The sequence below is a fragment of the Mirounga leonina genome, unplaced genomic scaffold, assembly GCF_011800145.1.
Source record: "Mirounga leonina isolate KUSES-001 unplaced genomic scaffold, KU_Mleo_1.0 Mir_101595, whole genome shotgun sequence".
Lineage (NCBI taxonomy): Eukaryota > Metazoa > Chordata > Mammalia > Carnivora > Phocidae > Mirounga > Mirounga leonina.
Window position 1 is genome coordinate 2,613,560 of NW_023270158.1, and position 22,129 is coordinate 2,635,688.

The following is a 22,129-nucleotide window of genomic DNA, read 5'->3' on the forward strand; positions in this document are numbered from 1 at the left end:
GAACTAGTCCTTGTGGTAGGCTGAATAATGACCCCACAAAGAGATCCACGCCCTAGTCCCCGGAACCTGTGAAGAGGTTACCTTACATGGCAAAAGAGACTTTGCAGACATGAGTAAATTAAGGCTCTGGAGACGGGAAGGCTATCCTGGGTTATCTGGGTGGGCCCAATGTAACTACACAGTCTTTATTTTAAATTTTTTTTAAGATTGATTTATTTATTTGAGAGAGTGGGGGGAGGAGCAGAGGGAGAGTGAGAGAGAGAATCTCACGCAGACTCCACACTGAGCGCAAAGCCCGATGAGGGGCTCTGTCTCACAACCCTGAGATCATGACCTGAGCTGAAATCAAGAGTTGGATGCTTAACCGACTAAACCACCCAGATGCCCTTTTAACCATAGGGTCTTTATAAGACAGAGGCAGGAGAGTCTGAATCAGAGAAGGAGACAGATGACAAAGTGGTGGTCAGAGAGAAAAGAAAGAGAGAGATTGGAAGGTGCTACCTTGCTGGCTTTGAAAATGGAGGAAGGGGCCTTAAGCAGGCAGCCTCCAGAAGCTGGAAAAGGCAAAGAAACAGATTCTCCCCTAAAGCTTCCAGAAGCAATGGTAGCCCTGCCTACCCACTTTACACTTCTGAGTTCCAGGACTGTAAGAAAAAAAAAATTGTGTTGTTTTAAGCCACTAAGTTTGTGGTAATTTGTTACAGAAGGCACAGGAAACTAATGTAGTCCTTCATCGTATACAACCTTAACCCCCTCCATCATTTCCTTTACATGCCTCCTCTCATTGCCTAAATGGGGGTGCTCCTCAAGCACAAGGACTGGGTCTTCTTCTCTGTCTCCATCAGAGTTCAACACAATGTCAGATTCCAATCAAGTGCTCCATAATTAAATCTCCCTGGATTTTTATCAGAAACGAACAGAGCGGACTAAGGGACTGGTGGACAGCCGAGGAGCAATGGATGGGGTCCTTGAGATGCTGTGGATTGTCCTGAGCTACAGGCGGATCCTTTCAGCATCGAGGGGGGCGGGGAGGAAGAGTGCCGTGCATGGGCCCCGCTGAGCTTCTCACCTGATACAGGACTGTTACTTCCCTGTCTGTCTCCCCAGCCTGTCTCATCACCAGCAGCAGGATGATGGAATCCACAATGGTGAAGGCACTGAGCATGCCCATAAATACGTATGTAATTTCCAATCTTTTCAACTCATTTTCCACCAGTAAAAGAAGGCCTACGTTACTTCCGTCAGAAAAAGAACATTCTTATGCCTTCAGGTGTGAATGTAATGCATAAATCCTACCTCTGGGCCTCACTCTAACCTTGAGCAGCCCTCCTCACAGAAGCCCTCCTCCTGAGAGGGGCAGGCAGCATGGCGGCTGAGGGAGCAGCCTGGGCCTGGACCAGAATCCCAGCTCTAGCACTGCCCAGAGCTGTGACCTTGAGCTGGTCTTTGAACGTCTCTGTAGACTGGGGATAACAGCAGTATCCACTCCACAGAGGGTGCTGTGGCCAAGGGTGGCACTCAGCCACGGGAAGAGCCAGCCCTCAATCAGAAGAAGGTGAAGTCGGTGGTAGGGCACAGAGTAGGCAGGCAAGGGGAAGCTGTCACACAGCATTTAGGGATAGCTGTGCCTTAGTGATCAGGCTCTTTTCTGAACCTCAGGATCAAAGACAACACGAACCCAGGATAGCACTGCCTGCCCACTTCGTTTTGCAGGGACTAACACTGACCCCCTTCCAAAGGTGCTTTTCAAGGCACTGCCCGCTGTAGACTTCGAATCGAATAACACAGCCATGGAACCCTGTGGTATGGGAGCTTTGCAAATAAGTTACTCTCGGCTTCCCTAAGAAAAACTTAAGTCTGTCCAAAGATCAAGCAATTGAATGGTGAGGTGATAAATAACCTTTGCCTCTCCATTTTTCCATGACCAATCTTATGCCTGTCATTTTCCCCCTTCTCTAGTTTCAAAATGCACTCTTTTGAACACACCCTGTGTTTATCGCCTGTCTCCATATATTTTTAGTTAATGTTTCATGAGAATATCTATTGGTGGACTTCGTGGTTCCCACTGCACCTTTATCCTCACACTTAAGCCCATAGGTAAAGAGAAACATAAGAGATGAGAGATGTGCCTGGCACAGGAGAGCAAGGGAACATTTAAAACCCATGGGTCGTTTTTCAAGCTCTGTCAGTGTTTACTACAAGCCTAAGTTCTGACAACAACTAGCATTGGACCTCTTTTATTTTTTATTTTTTTAAAAGATTTTATTTTTAAGCAATCTCTACACCCAACAGGGTGTGTAGACAACTACAACCCCGAGATGAAAAGTTGCTTGCTCTACCAACTGAGCCAGCCAGGTGCCCCAGCACTGGGCCTCTTTTAATCAGAGGCCCTCCCCTGAAACTAAAGACGTGTAGCCTGAAAGACTGTTAACCAAAACTGTCCCAAATGTTTCTCTTAGACTTAATATCATACACACACACACACACCCATATATACAATATATGCCATGTGTTATACATAACATATATCTGTCCTATAATATACAGTTATTAAAATTATACAGTTATACATTATATAGTTATTAAAACCATTTCTTCAATATAGACTCAAGAAATACAACTGCCATGTTGAGTTTAGCTCACAGGTGGTAATTCGAGAGAACAGATGACTTAAGATGCTATTTCCACACTTGGAGAGATGTGAATTTGGCCTGTGATAATGGCATTGTGGTTGTATAGAAGAATGTCCTTGTCCTTAGGAGATAAGATGCTAAGGTATTAAGGGGGAAAATCAGTTCGCAACTGATTCATAAATGAATCTGGGCAAAAGGTAGGTTTGTATTCACCGACTATGGCAACTTTTCTGTAGATTGGAAAAATTTTTTAAAGGTTTTGGAAGAAAAAGGTATTTTTTGCTACAATTGTTCAACAAAAGCTAACTTCCTCCCAAGTAAAACAGAGCATAAGTATAAAAACACCAGAAATTCTCTAAAATCTTGATTAAAATGCATTGCCAAAATCAGAATCTTTTTGCATAAAATCTTACAACTAAACCCAAAATGCTTATCTTTACTCCAAGAAGTGAGTTCCTATATATTCAACATTGGTGAATACCAAAGTCAAAGAATCTGTAATAAAAGCAAGAATAACATATACAAGGACAGTGAAGGCACATGGAATGATAAATGCTCAGGATGGGTGGGAAGTTTTTTTGGGGGGGGGGTGGGTAGTTTTTAAGAAACTATAAGATTTCACATTTGTTCTCCGAGGTAAATAAGGCCCTAGAAGTTTAGAACTAAAAACTGTCAGGGAAAAATACAGTTCAATAGTACAACACTCAATTTATACACGATATAATGAAGGGTCAGACAAAATTATACAAGTGTGGAAGCGTGCAAGTATTTAAAAGCTGATAAGACCTCTTAAAGTCAATCTGGAAACCTTTATTGTGAGTTAGATCAGTATCAGATTAATGTCCTCTGGAAATGTCCTTGTTCTTTCATGGAACTCTTTCCAATAGAAATAAATTTAGTCTTCAACTTTAAATCCTGGCAGTTCCACAAGTTTGAAGTATTTCCAACTGAATAAAAGTAAGTCAAGTGTTTTCGCAAGTTTTTAGAATGATTAACAAAATATATTTGGGGGGCGCCTGGGTGGCTCAGTCTTTAAGCATCTGCCTTTGGCTCAGGTCCTGATCCCACGGTCCTGGGATCAAACCCTACATCGGGCTCCCTGCTTGACCTGGGGGCCTGCTTCTCCCTCTCCCACTCCTCCTACTTGTGTTCCCTCTCTCGCTGTGTCTCTCTCTGTCAAATAAATAAAATCATAAAATATATATATATATATGTATATATATATATATTTGGGGGGATGTTGTACACCTGAAAATATAAAATTGTGTGTCAACTATACCTCAATAAAAAAAATTTATATATACATGTATGTGGTAAGGAAAGGGGTAATGAGAAATAAAAAAGCAGATATGGGAGCAACAAATAATGAAAAAGTTGAAAAATTACCATGCTAGTTGGTAATCTTGCTTTGCTAAATAAAATCACAAATTATTATGTATCTTCTCCCCACTCCTTAAGCCTACTTCTCAATGATACTTCTGTTCATTCATTCATTCAATTATTCAAATATTTAAGCACCTAATCTGTACAAAACATCAGAGGGACTTCAACGGCCATACTGCAATTTCTTAAACTCTAGAGGATTGACCATCCATTATAGCATTTTTTTTTTCCTGGATGTGAAGAAAATTATTGTTTCAAGCCTAAATATGCAATTAAACTGAAAAATATCCCAACCCTCCATAGTTAAGCTTTCTAAAATGCAAGCAGTGAGCAAATATCATAATGCCACATTGGAGGGAAAATATAATGTAAGGGGGAAAAAAAATCCAAGTTTACTCTTGGGACTCTGAACCATTAAGCAACTGTTGAGGTGGCCGTTTATTGGCTCTTGCCCTTAATTATGAGGTTCATGCAGTCTTAAGCTTGGGTTTCAAAAACCATTAATAATTACCCTTAAATGGCAAACAAAAGGAAAATTTTATAATCAGGGTGGTGTGTCTGTGAAGACTATAAAAGTCATGATCCTGCTCAACTCTTCACACTCCTACTTTTCGATTCCTCTAGCTGTCTTGCTGCTGGGCAACCAGGTAAATGTGATTTTAGTACAACCTGGTGCTTCTTCTGCTTCCTTCCAGAACGGTATGAAAGATAGTGGTCAGGAGAAAAAGTGGGTTGGTGCCATCTAAAGATATTTCCAGTAATTTAGAAGCTAAAAGCTGTGGTCAGCTTTCTTGGAGACCACAGCCTACAGAGCACAGACCAGGTGCATAAAAAGTGGAGAATGTCACGATTACTAATAAAAGGGTTTGGCTCCAGGGACCATCTCCTCACAGATGGACTCTAAGAACAGACATTTAACATACTAAGATGATTATTTTTACTACACCAAGGAAAGAGCCCAAAGGCACTGAACTGCTGGCAAAATCATCAATATAAAACTCCGCTTCAGCTTTTTGGTGAGTTCATTTCTTTCCCAATTGACAGGCCACCACGATGAGCATAAAAAAGTCTCCCGAAGAACTGAAGAGCATTTTTGAAAAATACGCAGCCAAAGAAGGTGATCCAGACCAGCTTTCGAAGGAGGAGCTGAAGCTATTGATTCAGGCGGAATTCCCCAGTTTACTGAAAGTGAGTGCACCACCGCAGAGCCCATGAACGGGGACTCCGAGGGTGAGGAGGGAGGGGTGGGAAGAGGAGAGGATGCAGGGGAGGCGGAGGAATGCAGTACTGATCGGGGCTCCTTCTGGGGCAGAGCACACAGCAGCCAAGGTGCGGGCATCCCTTGACTAAGGGCCCTTGAACGTGTGTTTTCTTCCCTGGTGGCAGGCCACATCTCAGATGGCAAGCACCTAGAAAACAGGGGCCAAGCCTTCTATGCCCCACAGCCTGGGCACAGAACTCTCCATGACCAGCCAGAGTAAAAGGAAGCAATGATTGCACTTTCAATGAAGCTAGGCCTAGAAGACCCATAGGTCACTAAGCCAACATGCTAAGGCCTTCGGCCTGGATTCAGCACCTCTGGGCCAGGCTTTTAGGAAAACAAAGAGGTGTGCAAAATAATATTAGCTGACCTTGGACGTGCTTCATCATTATAGGTAGGATCTGTCAAGACCAAGTCAAGAAGACTTACTAGGCAATCTGTAGAGAAAACCCACTTTGCACTGACAAATTGCCATCTGGTGACATCCACTGATATTTCAAAAGCATTTAAATTTGTGTTAATTTGTGTTAAGCACCTAAATCTGTGTTAAAGAGGCAGCCAGGCATTTCTAAACAACTCCAGGAAGGGATTAAATCTCTTTAGCCAGACAGTTTCTCTTCAAAACCATCCCAGAGTTGTCCAAATCAAAGTGCATCTTGAGGGCGCCTGGGTGGCTCAGTCGTTAACGTCTGCCTTTGGCTCAAGTCATGATCCCAGGGTCCTGGGATCGAGTCCCACATCAGGCTCCCTGCTTGGCAGGAAGCCTGCTTCTCCCTCTCCCACTCCCCCTGCTTGTGTTCCTGCTCTCGCTATCTCTCTCTCTGTCAAATAAATAAATAAAATCTTTAAAAAAAAAAAAACAAAGTGCATCTTGAGGCAATCATGCGAAAGAGAGGCAGGCTGATCTCCTTGCTCCAATACACTTTCTCTACTTCACAACTAAAAGCCATTTTCAAAATGGAAGCAACTGTGCAACCCTTTCATCTGACTTGGTCACTATTTAGCTGTAACTTCAGAAGAAAGCATTGGCTCCCCAGATTTTAACCAGAAATGTCCCTTCTGCCAGTATGACACATGAGGAGGTTTCTGGTTATAGCTGTTGAGGTTTCTGGTTTTAGTACTAAAAAGAAAAAGTGGCCGAATTCAATGATATAATCCAATCTCTCCTCATTTGCTTACAGTTAAAATATAAAATAACTTTTAAAAACAGTTAGAGGTGCTAGCAGAAAAGGAGACTTAAAAAAAAAAACCCTTTCCTGATTTTTATTTTATTTACTTACTTTTAAGTAAGCCCTACGTCCAACATGGGACTTGAACTCATGACCCTGAGATCGAGAGTCATGTGCTCTACCAAATAAGCCAGCCAGGCGCCCCAGAAAAAGAGACTTTTTAATTAAAAATTAAGACAAAGTTTTCTGAGAAAGATTAAATTCTAATAAACACTCTGAGATTTTTTTCAAAAGGAAGAAAAATAATAATAGGAAGGAATAATCATAATAAAAGAAAGAAAAATAATAATCTGACAGGAAAGCCTAGGCAGTCTACTCAAACAAGTTGTTTTAAAAGGTAAGACTGGGGAATTGTTCTATGTTTTCCTATGGTTTAGGTATTTCCTACAAAAAGCAGGTATGATGACTTATAATTTGAATAAAGGTAGGAATACTGGTGGTAAGTTTTGAAAAAATCTACTTACCATATCATGTACCGGATTATACTTTCTTAAGGATTACTAAGGTTTTCCAAGCTATACTCTTCCCATCATCGCCTTGTATGGCTGAGAATCTCATAAACGCTTCAGGAAAAGTGTTTGATATTTTTACAACAAATGCTGAGTAACTAACTTAGTTTTGTCTTCTGATCACAGCAATGTATCAAATGTCTTTAGAGGAATCTTAAGGGTTAAAACATATCTTGATGTGGAGATCAGTTGTACAATGTCAACATACTTAACAGTACTGAACTCTACACTTAAAAATAGTTAAGATGGTAAATGTTACCACAATTTTTTTTTAAATGTTGAAGCTGACTTATAAACTAAACCATTATTTCAGTGAGTTTCCTAGGTACTTTTTTTTTTTTTTAAGATTTTATTTATTTATTTGAGAGAGAGAGAATGAGAGACAGAGAGCGTGAGAGGGAGGAGGGTCAGAGGGAGAAGCAGACTCCCCGCCGAGCAGGGAGCCCGATGCGGGACTCGATCCCGGGACTCCAGGATCATGACCTGAGCCGAAGGCAGTCGCTTAACCAACTGAGCCACCCAGGCGCCCTCCTAGGTACTATTTTGCCACAGATAACCTCCTACCTGAAAGGCAGAGCTGTAACAGCTTTAAGATTTGAGTCTTAGGGCGCCTGGGTGGCTCAGTCGGTTAAGCGACTGCCTTCGGTTCAGGTCATGATCCTGGAGTCCCTGGATCGAGTCCCGCATCGGGCTCCCTGCTCGGCGGGGAGTCTGCTTCTCCCTCTGACCCTCCCCCCTCTCATGCTGTTTCTCGCTCTCTCTCTCAAATAAATAAATAAATAAAATCTTAAAAAAAAAGATTTGAGTCTTAGGCCAGAGACAAAACTTAAGTCTGCTTAATACACTTTAGAGTAGTAACAGTCAAAAGGGAGTCAAGCCTAACATGATCTCTTACAACATCTCAAGCAGTGGTTCTCCAAGTGTGATGGGTCCTGGCCCAGCAGCATCAACATCACCTGGGAACCTGTTGGAAATACAGATTCTCAGGCCCTGCCCCAGGCCTAGTGACTCAAAAACTCTGGGAGTGGGACCTGTCACTCTGTATCTCCTAAGGTCAGCAAGCCCATCTGGTGACTGTGCTGCACGCCAAAGTGTGAGAACCACTGATCCTGTCATCCTGCAGGGTGTAGAGGGGGGCCGCAACCCAGGGGCTTGGGAAAAACTGGTGTGGATCCTAGTTAAGGGCTTGAGCTCTAGAGTCAATGTTTGAACCTTGAGCCCTTTGTATACCAGCTGTGGGCCCTGGAGCCAGGGTAGTTGGGGGCAGTGCGCAGGCTGCGGAGAGCCCACGGCACCGTGCTGCCTTGGGTTACATAGAATCAGCTCCCAGGAAAAACTTGGGGCAAGCATCATCAACTGGTGGGCCATGGGCTCCTCGGCAGTCCAGTGAAGCCCTAAGATTCCTTCTCCCTTTTTAGAGACATAAAGAAAAATACTGGGGCGCCTGGGTGGCTCAGTCCTTAAGCGTCTGCCTTCGGCTCAGGTCATGATCCCAGGGTCCTAGGATCGAGCCCCACATCAGGCTCCATGTTCAGCAGGAAGCCTGCTTCTCCCCTGCCGGCTGTTCCCCCTGCTTGTGCTTGCTCTCTGTCTCTCGCTCTCTCTGAGTCAAATAAATAAATAAAATCTTAAAAAAAAAAAAAAGAAAGAAAAATACTTAAGGTTACACAGAAAACCAATTACAGTTGACCCTTATATAACATGGGTTTGAACTGCACGGGTCCTCTTATATGCGGATTTTTTACAGTACGACAAATGTATTTTTTCTTCCTTACGATTTCCATAACACTTTTCTCTAGCTTGATTGATTGTAAGATATGACATTTAATACATAAAACATACAGAATCTGTGTTAATCAACTGTATATGTCATCAGGAAGGCTTCCAGTCAACAGTAGGCTCTTAGTCATTACGTTTGGGGGGAGGCAAAAGTTATCCCCATATTTTCAACTCCGTGGGGTGTGGGTGCCTGTAACCCCTGCATTGTTCAAGGGTCAACTGTATATTAAACTACACATTAGCAATATTAAAATGATAAATGTGTGGGGCCCCTGGGTGGCTCAGTTGGTTGAGCATCTAACTCTTGATTTTGGCTCAGGTCATGATCTCAGGGTCCTGGGATCCAGCCCCCCTGTAGGACTCCATGCTCAGTGGGGAGTCTGCTTCAGATTCTCTCTCTCCTCAGCCTCTGCCCCTCTCCCCGCTTGCCCATGCACACACTCTCTCTCTTTCTCTCTCAAAATAAATGAAATCTTTTTTTAAAATAAAAATAAATGTGTGATATAGGAAAAACCAGGTAGTCAGTTCGGTGACATGGGAGCTAAAGTTGGGCTTTCTACCCTCAACCATCAGCGGCATGTAACTGAAGCCTCAGCTGCCTTGTTGGAACACAGACCCAGCATCTCTAATTTCAGAAAATGGGTAGCGGTAACTGATTCATTTTCTCTCCTCTCCCCTTTCCCATCCTTCTCATCTAAAACCAGGGTCCCAGCACCCTAGATGAACTCTTTCAAGAACTGGACAAGAATGGAGACGGAGAAGTTAGTTTTGAAGAATTCCAGGTCTTAGTGAACAAGATATCCCAGTGAAGGAAAAAACCAAAACAATATATCATCATTCCAAGCACCAAAAGAAGAGCGCCTGGGATGTGGTCCCCATTCTATATGCAATCACTAATGTCTCTGTTTAATTCTTGGCAATTATAATGATCTGGCAGTGAGGTCCAATTACTGTTAATAAAGAAATTCTTAGACATGTCTCTCCTTGTCAAGTACAGACCCCCATGGCTTAATAGACTTGAAAGTAACCTTAGTTTAATGCCTTTAATTTTATACCTTTTTTTTTTTTAAGAAAGGCTGAGAATAGTTCCATGATCTTCACCAAGACTGTAAAGATAGTGTCAGGGGCTTAGAAAGAATTCTGACTTGCCAAGCCAACGCCCTTACTCCAGTCTTCCATCAAAATAGCCCTGTTCCAGTTCTCCCTCCCCAGCCACTCAGTGCTCACATCATTTCCAATTTCAACTCTAGTCAACAGCTAGTGAGGAGCAGACTTCAAAACACAGACACCTGTCTTTAAAGTCACTTCCAGCACTCACTGTGTTTTTTGAATCAATGACCCTCTCAGGGAGTAGAAGCATTATGGGACCAAGAGTCAGTTCTCTCCATCACTGAGGGGGTGGCCTTGGTTCTGGCATGTAATGTTTAAAATAAAAGGGACAGGAAGACATAGGGCCCTCCCAGCTTTGGCATCTAGTGCTGCTGGGACTCTCAGGATCTGAGAAACAGCTAACCCTCAAGTTCCACTTACTGAGTCCAGCTTGAGGGAAGGAGGGATGGGGAGTGTTGGAGAGGAATTTAACCAAAAAAAAGAAAAATTACTTCTAACGCCACCACCAAGAAACAAAGGAAATTTTTATACACAATGAGGAAATGTTTAAATGCAATCTGTATCGTTCTAATTCGATACAAGAGCATTCTTATTGCATCAAAAGCCTTAAACATTTCTAATGACTAATTATACTCCACTGCAGGGATACCCCATAATAGTCTTATTTTTTTTTTTTTTTTTTTTATAAAGATTTTATTTATTTATTTGAGACAGAGAGAATGAGAGACAGAGAGCATGAGAGGGAGGAGGGTCAGAGGGAGAAGCAGACTCCCTGCCGAGCAGGGAGCCCGATGCGGGACTCGATCCCGGGACTCCAGGATCATGACCTGAGCCAAAGGCAGTCGCTTAACCAACTGAGCCACCCAGGCGCCCTACCCCATAATAGTCTTAACTATTTCCCCATTGTGGGACATTTCGATTGTTGCCAGTTCTGATTCTTCTAAATAATGCTATAATGAGTACCTGTTCATATCTCTGTCAACATACCATATTTCCTTAGGAGAATTTCTGAGAAGTAAATGTCTGGGTCAGAGGGTATGAGTATTTTTATGGGGTTTGTGAAAGAGACCACCTAACTGATTCTCCGAAAGATTGTATTGATTCAAAAGTCTACAAACAGGCAGGAGAACACCAGCTGCACTCTCCAGACAGCATTAGTTGGTCTCATTTTAACAACTTTATTAGTTAAAACAGTGCACATCTTTTATTCATTTCTAGTCTTAATAGGAATCCCCCACTATTTCCCCATTGAGTTTACTGTCTGATATTGGTTTATAAAAGGTAATTTTTCTCTTGTTTAAGAAGTCCCCTTCAGGGGCGCCTGGGTGGCTCAGTTGGTTAAGTGTCTGCCTTCAGCTCGGGTCATGATCCTAGGGTCCTGGGATCAAGCCCCACATTGGACTCCCTGCTCCACAGGGAGCCTGCTTCTCCCTCTGCCTCTGCCTCTTTGTCTCTCATGAATAAATAAATAAAATCTTTTTAAAAAAGAAGAAGAAGAATTCCCCTTCTCCAGGCACCTGGGTGGCTCAGTCGGTTAAGCATCCAACTCTTGGTTTCGGCTCAGGTCATGATCTCAGGGTCATGAGATCGAGCCCCACATAGAGCTCTGTGCTCAGTGCGGAGACTGCATGTCCCTCTCCCTCTGCCCCTCCTCCCATTCATGCTCTCTCTCTCTTTCTCTCTCAAATACATAAATAAAATCTTTTAAAAAAAAGAACTCCCCTTCTCTTCCTAGCTTGTTATGAGATTGTGAGCAGGAGGGTTTAGGTTCTGCAGATTGTCTACTGAGCATCTATGGCGATATGGGCATTCTTTCTTTTGTCTGATCAATATAATGCATCAATCAATTCAATCCCCAGGACAAACACATTGTCCAGTCATGATCGATTATTCTTTAATGCTGTTAAATTAGGCATTCTAATATTTTATTTGAGATTTTTACATCTTTGGGGTGTCTGGGCAGCTCACTTGGTTAAGCATCTGCCTTTGACTCAGGTCATGATCCCAGAGTCCTGGGATCAAGCCCCACATCGGGCTCTCTGCTCAGTGGGGAGCCTGCTTCTCCCTCTCCCTCTGCTCCTCCCCCTGCTTGTGCTCTCTCTCCCTCTCTGTCAAATAAATAAAAAAATCTTTTTAAAAAATTTAAGATTTTTACATCTTTATTAATAACCAATATTAGTCTATAGTTTTAGGTTTTATTTTTTGTTTGCGGGTGTTTGCTGAGTTCTAATATCTAGGTCATGTTAGCTTCCCATTTTAGCCTATGTTCTGGCTCTCAATTGGCCCCTCACAGCATAAATATACATTATCTCTTTCAACTCCACCATGTATAAAGCAACTACTATGGGCAAGGCATTACACAAGATGCCATAAGAGAGGGCGCCTGGGTGGCTCAGATGGTTAAGCATCTGCCTTCAGCTCAGGTCATGATCCCAGGGTCCTGGGATCAAGGCCCACATTGGGCTCCTGGCTCGGTGGGGAGTCTGCCTCTCCCCCTGTTCATGCTCTCACTCTCTCTCTTTCTCTCTCTCTCCATCTCTATCTCTGTGTCTCAAATGAATAAATAAAACCTTTAAAAAAAAAAAAGATGCCATAAGAGATAGAAATTTCTAGACCTCTGAGATCTGAAGTCGGCAAGTCTGGGATCAGGTCAGGGAAAGGCTTAATTGCAAAAGTAGTATTTCCAACTGGAATTTGTAGGAAGAGACTTGAGGGGAACCTGAAGGGAAGGGGCAGCACTGGGCTATCTAAAAGAGAGAAAACACGGGATGTCTGGCTGGCTCAGTCAGAAGAGCATGCAATTCTTGATCTCTGGGTTGTGAGTTTAAGCCCCACGTTGGGTGTAGAGATCACCTAAATAAATAAATATTTTTTAAAAAGATAGAGAGAGAAAACACCCCAAGTAAACACATGTGTAAGTACAAGGCAGTTCAGAAACACACATACTACATTTTGGGTGGAAAGCCAGCTACAGGGAATAAAGAGGGCATGCTGGCTTCAGATCATAAAAGTCCTTGGTTGCCATGATAAGCCAAGGTCAGAAAGGGAGTAGAGGGGCGCCTGGGTGGCTCAGTCGTTAAGCGTCTGCCTTCGGCTCGGGTCATGATCCCAGGGTCCTGGGATCGAGCCCCGCATCGGGCTGCCTGCTCCGCAGGAGGCCGGCTTCTCCCTCTCCCGTTCCCCCCTGCTTGTGTTCCCTCTCTCACTGTCTCTCTCTGTCAAATAAATAAAATCTTTATAAAAAGAAAGAAAGAAAGGGAGTAGAAAGGTGTAGGAGTCATAAAGTGATGTGAACGTGCTGCGGGAAGACGAGGTGGCACCAATAAAGAGGTTGCAAGGGGTGGGGAGTGGTCACAAAGTGGAGGCTGGGGCTAGGCAGGAGGCCTCCACAGCAAGTGGGGCAAACTGGGAAGGCCTCATAGGAACGGTGGCAATGCACAGGAAACCCATGGGAGAGATACCGTCTCTGCCTGGCTAAGATTTACTGACTTGGACAAATTATCATTTGAGGACCTTCAAGAAGGGTGAAAACGTATGGAGTGTCGTACGTAGTAGGAGTGTATGTACATGTCTACTTCGTTGGCTTTCTTGGCCTAGTTTCCAACATTGATCTCATCTCCCACATCCAACAGGATTCGCCTGAATTTCCTCTAGAATCAACAGTACCAGCACTTTGTCAACCACAAAACTTCAATCCTCACTAGACTGCAGGCTCCGCCAGGGCAAGGACCCTGGGATCATGATCCGAGCGGAAGGCAGACGCTTAATGACTGAGCCACCCAGGTGCCCCTCTACTCCCTTTCTGACCTTGGCTTATCATGGCAACCAAGGGCTTTTATGATCTGAAGCCAGCGTGCCCTCTTTATTCCCTGTAGCTGGCTTTCCACCCAAAATGTAGTATGTGTGTTTCTGAAAGATCTCTGGTCTTTCACTGATGTACCCCCAAGTCTAGCTCAGAGCCTGGCACATGGGACAGGTTCAAGTGTTATTTGCTGAATGAATGATTCTTGACTCTCCAGTCACTAAATCATTCCATAAAGCTGCTCTGCCAGCCGGATCTTTCTACTCTAACTCCTGCTCCAACCCAGCTCCTTAGATCACAGACTGAGGCTGCCTTAAGACTCAACCCAGTGCTGTGCCTGGAGTCTTCTCTCCCCTCTCAGCCCTCTTGATGCCATGCCAGCTTCCTAAAGCACTCATTCTATTGCAAAGTCTTCGGCAATGAGTACGGTATTTGCATAATATGTCACAGTTGACAGTTATTATCTTATTGGTTCCCTAGGGCCTTCAGGATTAATTTTGACACTGATACTCAAGGAGCCCCACAAATCCGTACCAATCTCCCTTATTTCCCTCCACTTCTCTACAGGAGCCGTATGCTTCAGCCAAGCCACTCGGTATTTTACGAGCAAATCTTGGACATTCCGGTCTAGCCGATGCCTCCCCTCCTCTCTATGAAGTCTCCCAGCCTTTGACAACCTTCTCTTCTTACTCTAACCCACAGTAATTTTTCTAGATTCTGGATTCTTAAGTATCTAAGGTTTACCTGCGCTGGGCAATACTGTGGCCACTAGATCAGGTGGTCATGGACATTTAAATCAATTAAAATTAAATAAAATTTAACGTTCAGTTTCTTGGCCACACTAGCAATATTTCAAGCGTTCCACAGCCCCACGTGGCTAGTGGCTATCATATTGGATAGCACAAATACAGAGCATTCTACCACAGCAGAAAGTCCTAGTTGACAACCCTGCTAGCATTAATGTGGGCACGACGCACGTACTGCTGTATATTTGGTTATATGTTTCACCAGTGTATGTCTCGAATCCCCAACTAAACTGCAAGCAGGGTTGTGATAGCAGTTCATTTGTAATACACTCTATTTGGAACTGCACTTAAGTAGACAAGCTCTAAATGTAGAGTGACTTTTTTCTTTTTATTAATCTCTTTCCACTAGCATCCAGTTATTTCTACTGCAGAAAAATCTTTCAAGTGGTTGAAATACCTATTCCTAAGGCATTTCCCTTTGAGCTCAAGGTACAAAAGCCTTCAAATACATTAGCTTTGAAGTACTCATTTAGTCATTTATTGTTAAAATTATAGACGACCCTTGTGATTCACTAATGGAGGCTCATTGCAAGCACGGCGCACCGTCTCCTTCCAAAAAGTAGACCGGCAAAAGGGGGAGGCTTGGGTGGAGAACATGCCCTAGCCATTAGACAGCAGCCATCATGCCTGAAGAATTGTTCTTTCTCCAGATAGAAAGCAGTCTCTATGGCCAACAGCCTAATATCAACTCTGAACCTACTGCCCCCACAGAGACAGGACTAAATGACTATTAGGCTCCCAAACTGGTCCATAAAAGGCTATTTTAGCCATAGCTGTCTTCTTGGCAGCTGCTTTGATGGGAAGAAAAGTTCTTTAGCCCAAACGAAGCTCCAAAGGACTTCTAGAAGACCGTTTTGTTAGTTGGGAGATGCTCACTCAAGGTTCTAAATGCAAAGCAGTCTTCAAAGTAATAAAAAGTCACCTGAAAGGTTACACTGAATGGCTGTCTGGGTTTGTTTTAATGCCTTTTAATTTGCTTTCCATATAAAGTTGTTGAAAAATAACATGGAAGAAAAGATATTTCAAACAGCTTCATCTAGAGGTAGGAAAATGTCATGCATTAATTATGCTTAATGTATAACAGAAATTACCCTTCACCTGAATCGACTTTTAATTAGATGTAACTATATGCCACAAATCCAGTGTGTCAAATGTGAAATCAATTTTGACTTTGAAAATCCCCGGATCAAAAAGGGATAAAAGAAGTCATATCTATGATAACCAGAATTGAAATAGTATCAAATACCACAATCTCAAGTGTCCATTTGCATCTGCTTAAAATGCTTCAGATTCCTCACTTTTCCTTGCCAATACCTTTATCCAAGTAGACACGTGTGTACGGATGTGTGCGAAGGCGGAAGACGGATTTTGTTTTCCAAGTGTTGTATCTTATGGAAATCCAGGGTTTTTTTAGTTACTGTTCTCCATAAACAGAAGAGAAATGCTAAAAATTAAGCATATCCACATACCTAAATACTGGATTGAGATCATTCTTCCTATATATGTCTCAAAACCCAAAAATACTCTAAATAGAAAGTACACGACGCCGTGAACTATCCTCCACATGAACTGGAGAGATCTGAAGCCAAAATCAAGGTCAAGGGTGTCAGCAGCAGCCACGTGATTAATAAAGAGTCAGAATGCAAGTCACTCACAGCTGTGTTCCTGGTAAGCCTTGTCCAGAAAGCAGGTAAGCCTACTTTGACACAAGCCAAAAAATCAGATTCACTATAGAACCCTAAATATTCAGCAAATTCCCAGAGCCTTCTATTTCACCTTGTGGATTAAGCAGAGAAATGACACAATAAAATAAATTTTATTCACTCTCTCCTGGTAGTCCCGGAGTCTACCTTCACTCTTAGAGAAAAATCTATTTCTCCTTTTATGTGTGTCAGAGATACCTCCTCTTAGATCTCTCTCCCGGATGCCCTTGTCTCTACTGCTGGAAGAGATATTGACATGGTAAAAGGCAAATCTCCATCTGTAAGGGTTATCTCCCACTCTGTACCAGGAAGAGGATGACTAAATCTCTAGAAACTCATATGAATGTAGAAAACAAGGATTTCAGTCTGCATCACAATCATACCCTTGTTTCCTGTGTTTTTCCAAGTAACCCCCACCCCCCCAAACTTGCTCCCCACTCCCAACATCATCTTTTGTCTTTAGCTGGAGAGGTTATTTAACATGATCGCTTGGGCCACTTGGTTTTCCTGGGTTTCTCCCATGTACGCAGGAGGTAAACAGGTTATTAAGCTTTCTTTGTTTTTGTCCTGTTAATCTTTTATGACAGAGGGGTCTCAGCCAAAAACCTAGAAGGGAGGAGTAAAAATTATTTTTCTTCCTCCACACCTATGAAACAGATTTTAGCAGCAAATATACCCTAAAGGAGGCTCCTGGTTTCCAAATTATCTACTTTTTTAGCTGGAAGGGCCAGAATGACCATTACCCACTGTAAGTCATTGTTATTTGCTCAAGTTTAACTGATTTCCCAGCCTGCCTGGTATCTGCTGCCTGACGATTCTGTTCCCTTAGCCTTTCTCCTTAAGAGGACTTCTCACCATCAGCACAAATGCTGCCTCTTAAGGCTATTTTTCTCCAACAAACTGATTACAGGCCATAAAGATGTTCAGTAGCAATTAGGTTTTATTGTTCCCATCTCACTTATGAGTATAGAAGCTATCAAAATGCAAAATGCACAGATCCTCAGACTTAGTAATTCCCCTCTAGGAACACGTGCCATAGAAATGCGCATGCATGGGCCGCAAGGACATATGCACAGGGATACTAATTTGGAACATGATTTAAAGTTGCAAAATAATGGACACATATTCATCAGTGTGAGACTGGTTAAATAAATGATGCATACAGCAGGGAAGCATGTGGAAGTTCCCTGTGCACTGACAGGGAGTGATGCGCACAAAAAGCAAGGGGGCAAAAAAAAAAAGCAAGGGGGCACAGTGTCTCAAGCATGCTAGCCAAGGTATTTGTTAAAAAGGAAACACATATCCATATATGTGTGCCCACGCGCACGGGCACGCGCACACACACACACAGTGCAAAGAACAGTCCGCAAAGGATTAACCTTGCCAAAGTTATCTAACAGTGACACCTACTGGTCAAAACACTTCCTAGCACACGCTACCCCCACCCCCCCAAATCACTTCCTATCCCAAAGTATTATCTTAGGAAAGAAAACCCATGATTTGCCTGCACAGCCGTTTCAGCCATTAGTCAAGAAATATGTTTATAATAAAGCTTCATAAGGAACTCTTCAATAGTATTAGGTCTTCTGAGCATAGGACTTAAAAGTACCATCTGGCTGGGAAGCTATGGTTCATTATGGTCTGAATTGCAAGCTATAAAAAGAATGAAGAATATCTCTATATCCTTCCATGGAGTGATCTCCAGCATATAATGTTAAGTTAAAAAAGCAAGAAAGAAAAAAACGTGCAGAGCATGCTACCATTTATCTAAGAAGGAGAGGGGGTTACAAGTAGACATATAGGTTTACTTATATTTTTTAAATGGAAAGATAACCTGTTAAAAAAGAAAGAAAGACAACCTATTAAAAAATAGAATTAATGACTACCATAAAGGAAGGGAAGTGATAGGATGGAGGAGAGAAGAACGGAAGTGGATTTCTTAAAATCAGCGGTTCTCCAGTTTTGCCCGTGCCCCCAGGGGATGTTTGGCTGGAATTTTAAGTGTCACAATTGGGGGTTGGGAGGAGTCTACTACTGACATCTAGTGGGTAGAGGCCAAGGATGCTCCTGAATATTCTACAGTGCACGGGACAGCACCCCACCACAAAAAATAATCCAGCCCAAAATGCCAATAGTGCAAATTGTATATCTAATGGGGGACTTGTATTTAGAATACATAAAGAACTCTTACAATCTAATAATACAAAGACAAATAACCCAGCTCAAAAACAGGCAAAGGACCTGAATAGACATTTCCCCAAAGATGGTATACAAGTGGCCAATAAGCACATGAAAAGATGCTCAATATCCTCAGCCATCAGGGAAATGCAAATCAAAGCCACAAAGAGATACAACTTCACACCCACTGGGATGGCTATAACCAAAAAGTCAAATAATAATGGGGCCTTTGGCTGGCTCAGTCAGTAGAGCACGCAACTCTTGATCACAGGGTTGTAAGTTCGAGCACAACTTGTATCCAATGGTCATAGCGGCATGATTCAAAAGTGTCAAAAAGTAGAAAGAACCGAAATGTCCATCAATGGATGAATGAATTAATAAAATGTGTTGTGTCCATCTAATGGAATATGATTCAGCAATGAAAAGAAACAAAGTACTTATAGATGCTATAACCTAGACACACCTTGACACCATTATACTAAGTGAAAGAAGTCAGTCACAAAAGGCCACGTATTGTATGATTTCATTTACATGAAATGCCCAAAATAGGCAAATCCATAGAGACCCAAAACAGATTAATGGTTACCTAGAGCTGGGGGTGAGAGTAGGTTGGGGGCGTCAGCTAAGGGGTGTGAGGTTTCTTTTGAGGTAATGAGAATGGTCCGACATGGATTGTGATGATGGTGGCAGAGATCTGTGAATATGCTAAAAGCCATTGAATTATGGACTTCAAATGGCTAAATTTTATGGTATGTAAATTATATCTTAACAAAACTGTTAAAAAAAAGTGATCACGGGGCGGGGGTGGGGTACCTGGGTGACTCAGTCAGTTAAACGTCTGCCTTTGGCTCAGGTCATGATCCCAGGGTCCTGGATTGAGCCCCGCATTGGGCTCCCTGCTCAGTGGGGAGTCTGCTTCTCCCTCTCCCTCTGCCCCAGCTCATGCTCTCTCTCTCTCAAATAAATAAAATCTTTTAAAAAAAAAAGTGATCATGGGGCACTAAGCTGGCTCAGTAAGAAGAACATGTGACTGTTGATCTTGGGGTTGTGAGTTCAAGCCCCACATTGGGTGCTGACATTATGAAAATAAATAATAAATAAACTTAAAAAAAAAAAAAACGATCACAAGGGTGAGGTATGCACTCTGACAGAGGTGGGCACGAGGCACAGAAGGCAGAGGCAAGGGAAGACCGGAGATCAGGACAGGCTTCCCAGGATGAATAGGAAGTTGTCAGTCATCGGTTTGGTTTACTTTTTTAATTAAATTCTTCACTGGTTTCATTGACATTCCAGGGGAAGGGAGACTGCAGGAAGGGGGACATCTCAGGTATAGGGAATATATAATTATAATTGCCCTATTTTATTATTAGTTATTGTTGTTCATCTCTTATTGTGCCACATTTACGAATTAAACTCTATCATAGGTATGGACGGGTAGGAAAAAATAGAGTATATATACAGTTGGGTACCACCCACACTTTCAGGCAACCGCTGGGGGTCTTGGCATGTCTTCCCCACAGGTAAGGGGGGCCTACTGTAGCAAAGCCACACGTGACCAAGCACAGTGACCTTCAGTCCCAGCCAAGAACCTTGGACTGAATATTTTCTAGGAAAAAGAATCAGTGAAAGATGAGGAGCAGCGCAAGAAAGGTCGTCACCTTTGTGTTAGAAAGGCAGATGACCGCCAATGTGGAAACTAGACAGGCAGGGGACGAGTCTGGAGACAGGACAGCCCATTTATTTACATGAGCAGTTATAACGTATTGTCACAGTGGAGTTAATCCTTTCCTAAACATGAGGCTTGAAAACTGCTGCAAAAAGAAATCAGTCCAGGACTGTGTTTCTTCAAGGCACAGCTGACAAGAGGGACTATTGAGAGCAGAGCCGTTTCATATAAAAATAATAGTAGCAGTAGTAATAATAGTAATAAAATCATATCTAATTTAAAGTGTCCTGATGTGGTAAGGAAAACATAACAATAATTTCCCCTTATGCGTTTAGGCCAGAGCTAGAAACAAAATGACAATGACCCGGGGCGCCTGGGTGGCTCAGTCGTTAAGTGTCCGCCTTTGGCTCAGGTCATGATCCTGGGGTCCTGGGATCGAGCCCCACATCAGGCTCCCTGCTCAGTGGGGAGGCCTGCTTCTCCCTCTCCCACTCCCCCTGCTTGTGTTCCCTCTCTCGCTGCGTCTCTCTCTGTCAAATAAATAAATAAATAAAATCTTTAAAAAAAAAATGACAATGACCCAACCCAGAAAGATAAGCCACTTACCACAGGAACACAGGCATTTGGCTCAAATTCTGTGGAATCGGCACCTGAGGATGAAGAAATGAGGTCAATAATTCACCAGTATTGCTGAGAAATAGTTTAAGTAATAAGAATTTTTTAAATCAAAGGGTATTAGCAAATAGCAGGCCTACCTTTCAAGTTAAGGCAGTTTCTTGCAAACTCTATCACGGCTAGTTGCATCCCAAGGCAAACTCCTGTTTGAAAAAGCATGTGTATAAAGCAAATGAACATATTTTGTACGACTTCATATTTCCTGTTCATTTGTTTACTGCCCATCTCCTTCCTCTAGAACGCAGGCTCGGAGAGAGCAAGACTGCCTGCCGGATTCACTGCTGTGCCCTCTGCACTCAGAACACCTGTGGCCGGAGGCAGGCGGGGGGATTAGGCCACCTGGACTTGAGGAAGAAGGAATTCGAGGTCAGAAAAGAGCAAGAGAAGACAGGGCAAAGGTCCCAAAGGCAAATCTGCCTCCTTCCAAATTTGCCTCTAACTCGAGGCATATGCGTGGGATGCAGGGCTGACCCAGAGCGCGTGATTCCTTCCAAGAACGTCTACCAACACCCCGACTCAAGAGGGAGACTTGATACTCCCTCCTCTCAGAGGGCAGCCTGAGGCCGGCCAGCGGGCCGGGATCGAAGGAGCAGGAAGTCTGTGCCAGGCTGCTGGGCGCAGAACGGCTCTATAACCTCACTGCAGGAGAACAGCGGCAGCTGGGGGAAGTTGGCATCTCCACTGCGGGCTTGAGCATGCTGGCGAGCAGGAAAGGGAGGCGCAAGATGGAACGGAACAGAGAACTCAATAAGGAGGAACACAAACACCTGTGTAGCCCCCAGCTGCTGCCACAGGGATGGGCCCTTCACCCATCTCCACATCCACCCATTCTCTCCACTCAACAGATGCCAAGGAACATTCCAGATGTTTTTATAGACATATCTAAGGTATACAAGGGACTCATCAGAGAAGGGCAATCAGTATAGTTGGCACACTAGAGCAAAAGTTGGTGAGCACGAAACAGCTGAGTGCTTTGGGGGGGAACTTCGGCAAGTTCCAAATGGCTAAAACATAAAGAGATGCTGTGTTAAAGAGAAAGCTGAAGAGTTGCAAACTATTCTATACAGCGAAAACTATCTGAAGAACACTAACCGCGTTTAGACAAAAACCAAACAAGATTACTTCATAAGAAAACAGTGGCCCAGAGGAGCTTAGATGGGTAAAACAAAGCAACATATCAAGATATCTAACTACTCCCCACTTCTCTTTTGAAAATGGATCCCAGGTGGAGAGCGTGTAGGAAGCTATTCAAAGGACAGGAGGCAGTGGGGAAAATGAACAATCTGCTGATATTGCAAAAGCCACAGAAGCCAGTCCACTCGGTCATAAACCCACCAGTACAGTGACAAACACAGCCTCTCCCCCACTTCCCTTCCCACACCCCTGCCCCTGCCC

The 22,129-nt window shown here is 43.2% G+C and overlaps 2 protein-coding genes across 3 annotated transcripts in view; one reads left to right on the forward strand and one right to left on the reverse strand.

Annotated features, from left to right (window-relative positions):
* Positions 1 to 22,129, reverse strand: part of CTPS2 (CTP synthase 2) — a 98,841-nt gene that overhangs the window by 38,731 nt on the left and 37,981 nt on the right. For both annotated transcript variants that reach the window (XM_035000158.1, XM_035000150.1), the window contains exons 12-13: positions 20,815 to 20,877; positions 20,666 to 20,709 (exon numbers count right to left, since the gene is read on the reverse strand). In XM_035000158.1, the coding sequence (XP_034856049.1) occupies positions 20,666 to 20,709; positions 20,815 to 20,877 (107 nt within the window). The remainder of the gene's footprint in view (positions 1 to 20,665; positions 20,710 to 20,814; positions 20,878 to 22,129) is intronic.
* S100G (S100 calcium binding protein G) lies at positions 5,070 to 9,603 on the forward strand. Its single transcript, XM_035000184.1, has 2 exons — positions 5,070 to 5,204; positions 9,499 to 9,603. Exons 1-2 carry the CDS (start codon positions 5,070 to 5,072, stop codon positions 9,601 to 9,603), a joined length of 240 nt encoding a protein of 79 aa, XP_034856075.1.

What these genes read in the sequence shown, in the direction of transcription:
- S100G (XM_035000184.1), top strand. Translation starts at nt 5,070, where the DNA reads ATGAGCATAAAAAAGTCTCCCGAAGAACTGAAGAGCATTTTTGAAAAA. An exon ending in AATTCCCCAGTTTACTGAAA is followed by an intron (nt 5,205 to 9,498) that starts GTGAGTGCACCA and finishes ATCTAAAACCAG; the next exon opens with GGTCCCAGCACCCTAGATGA.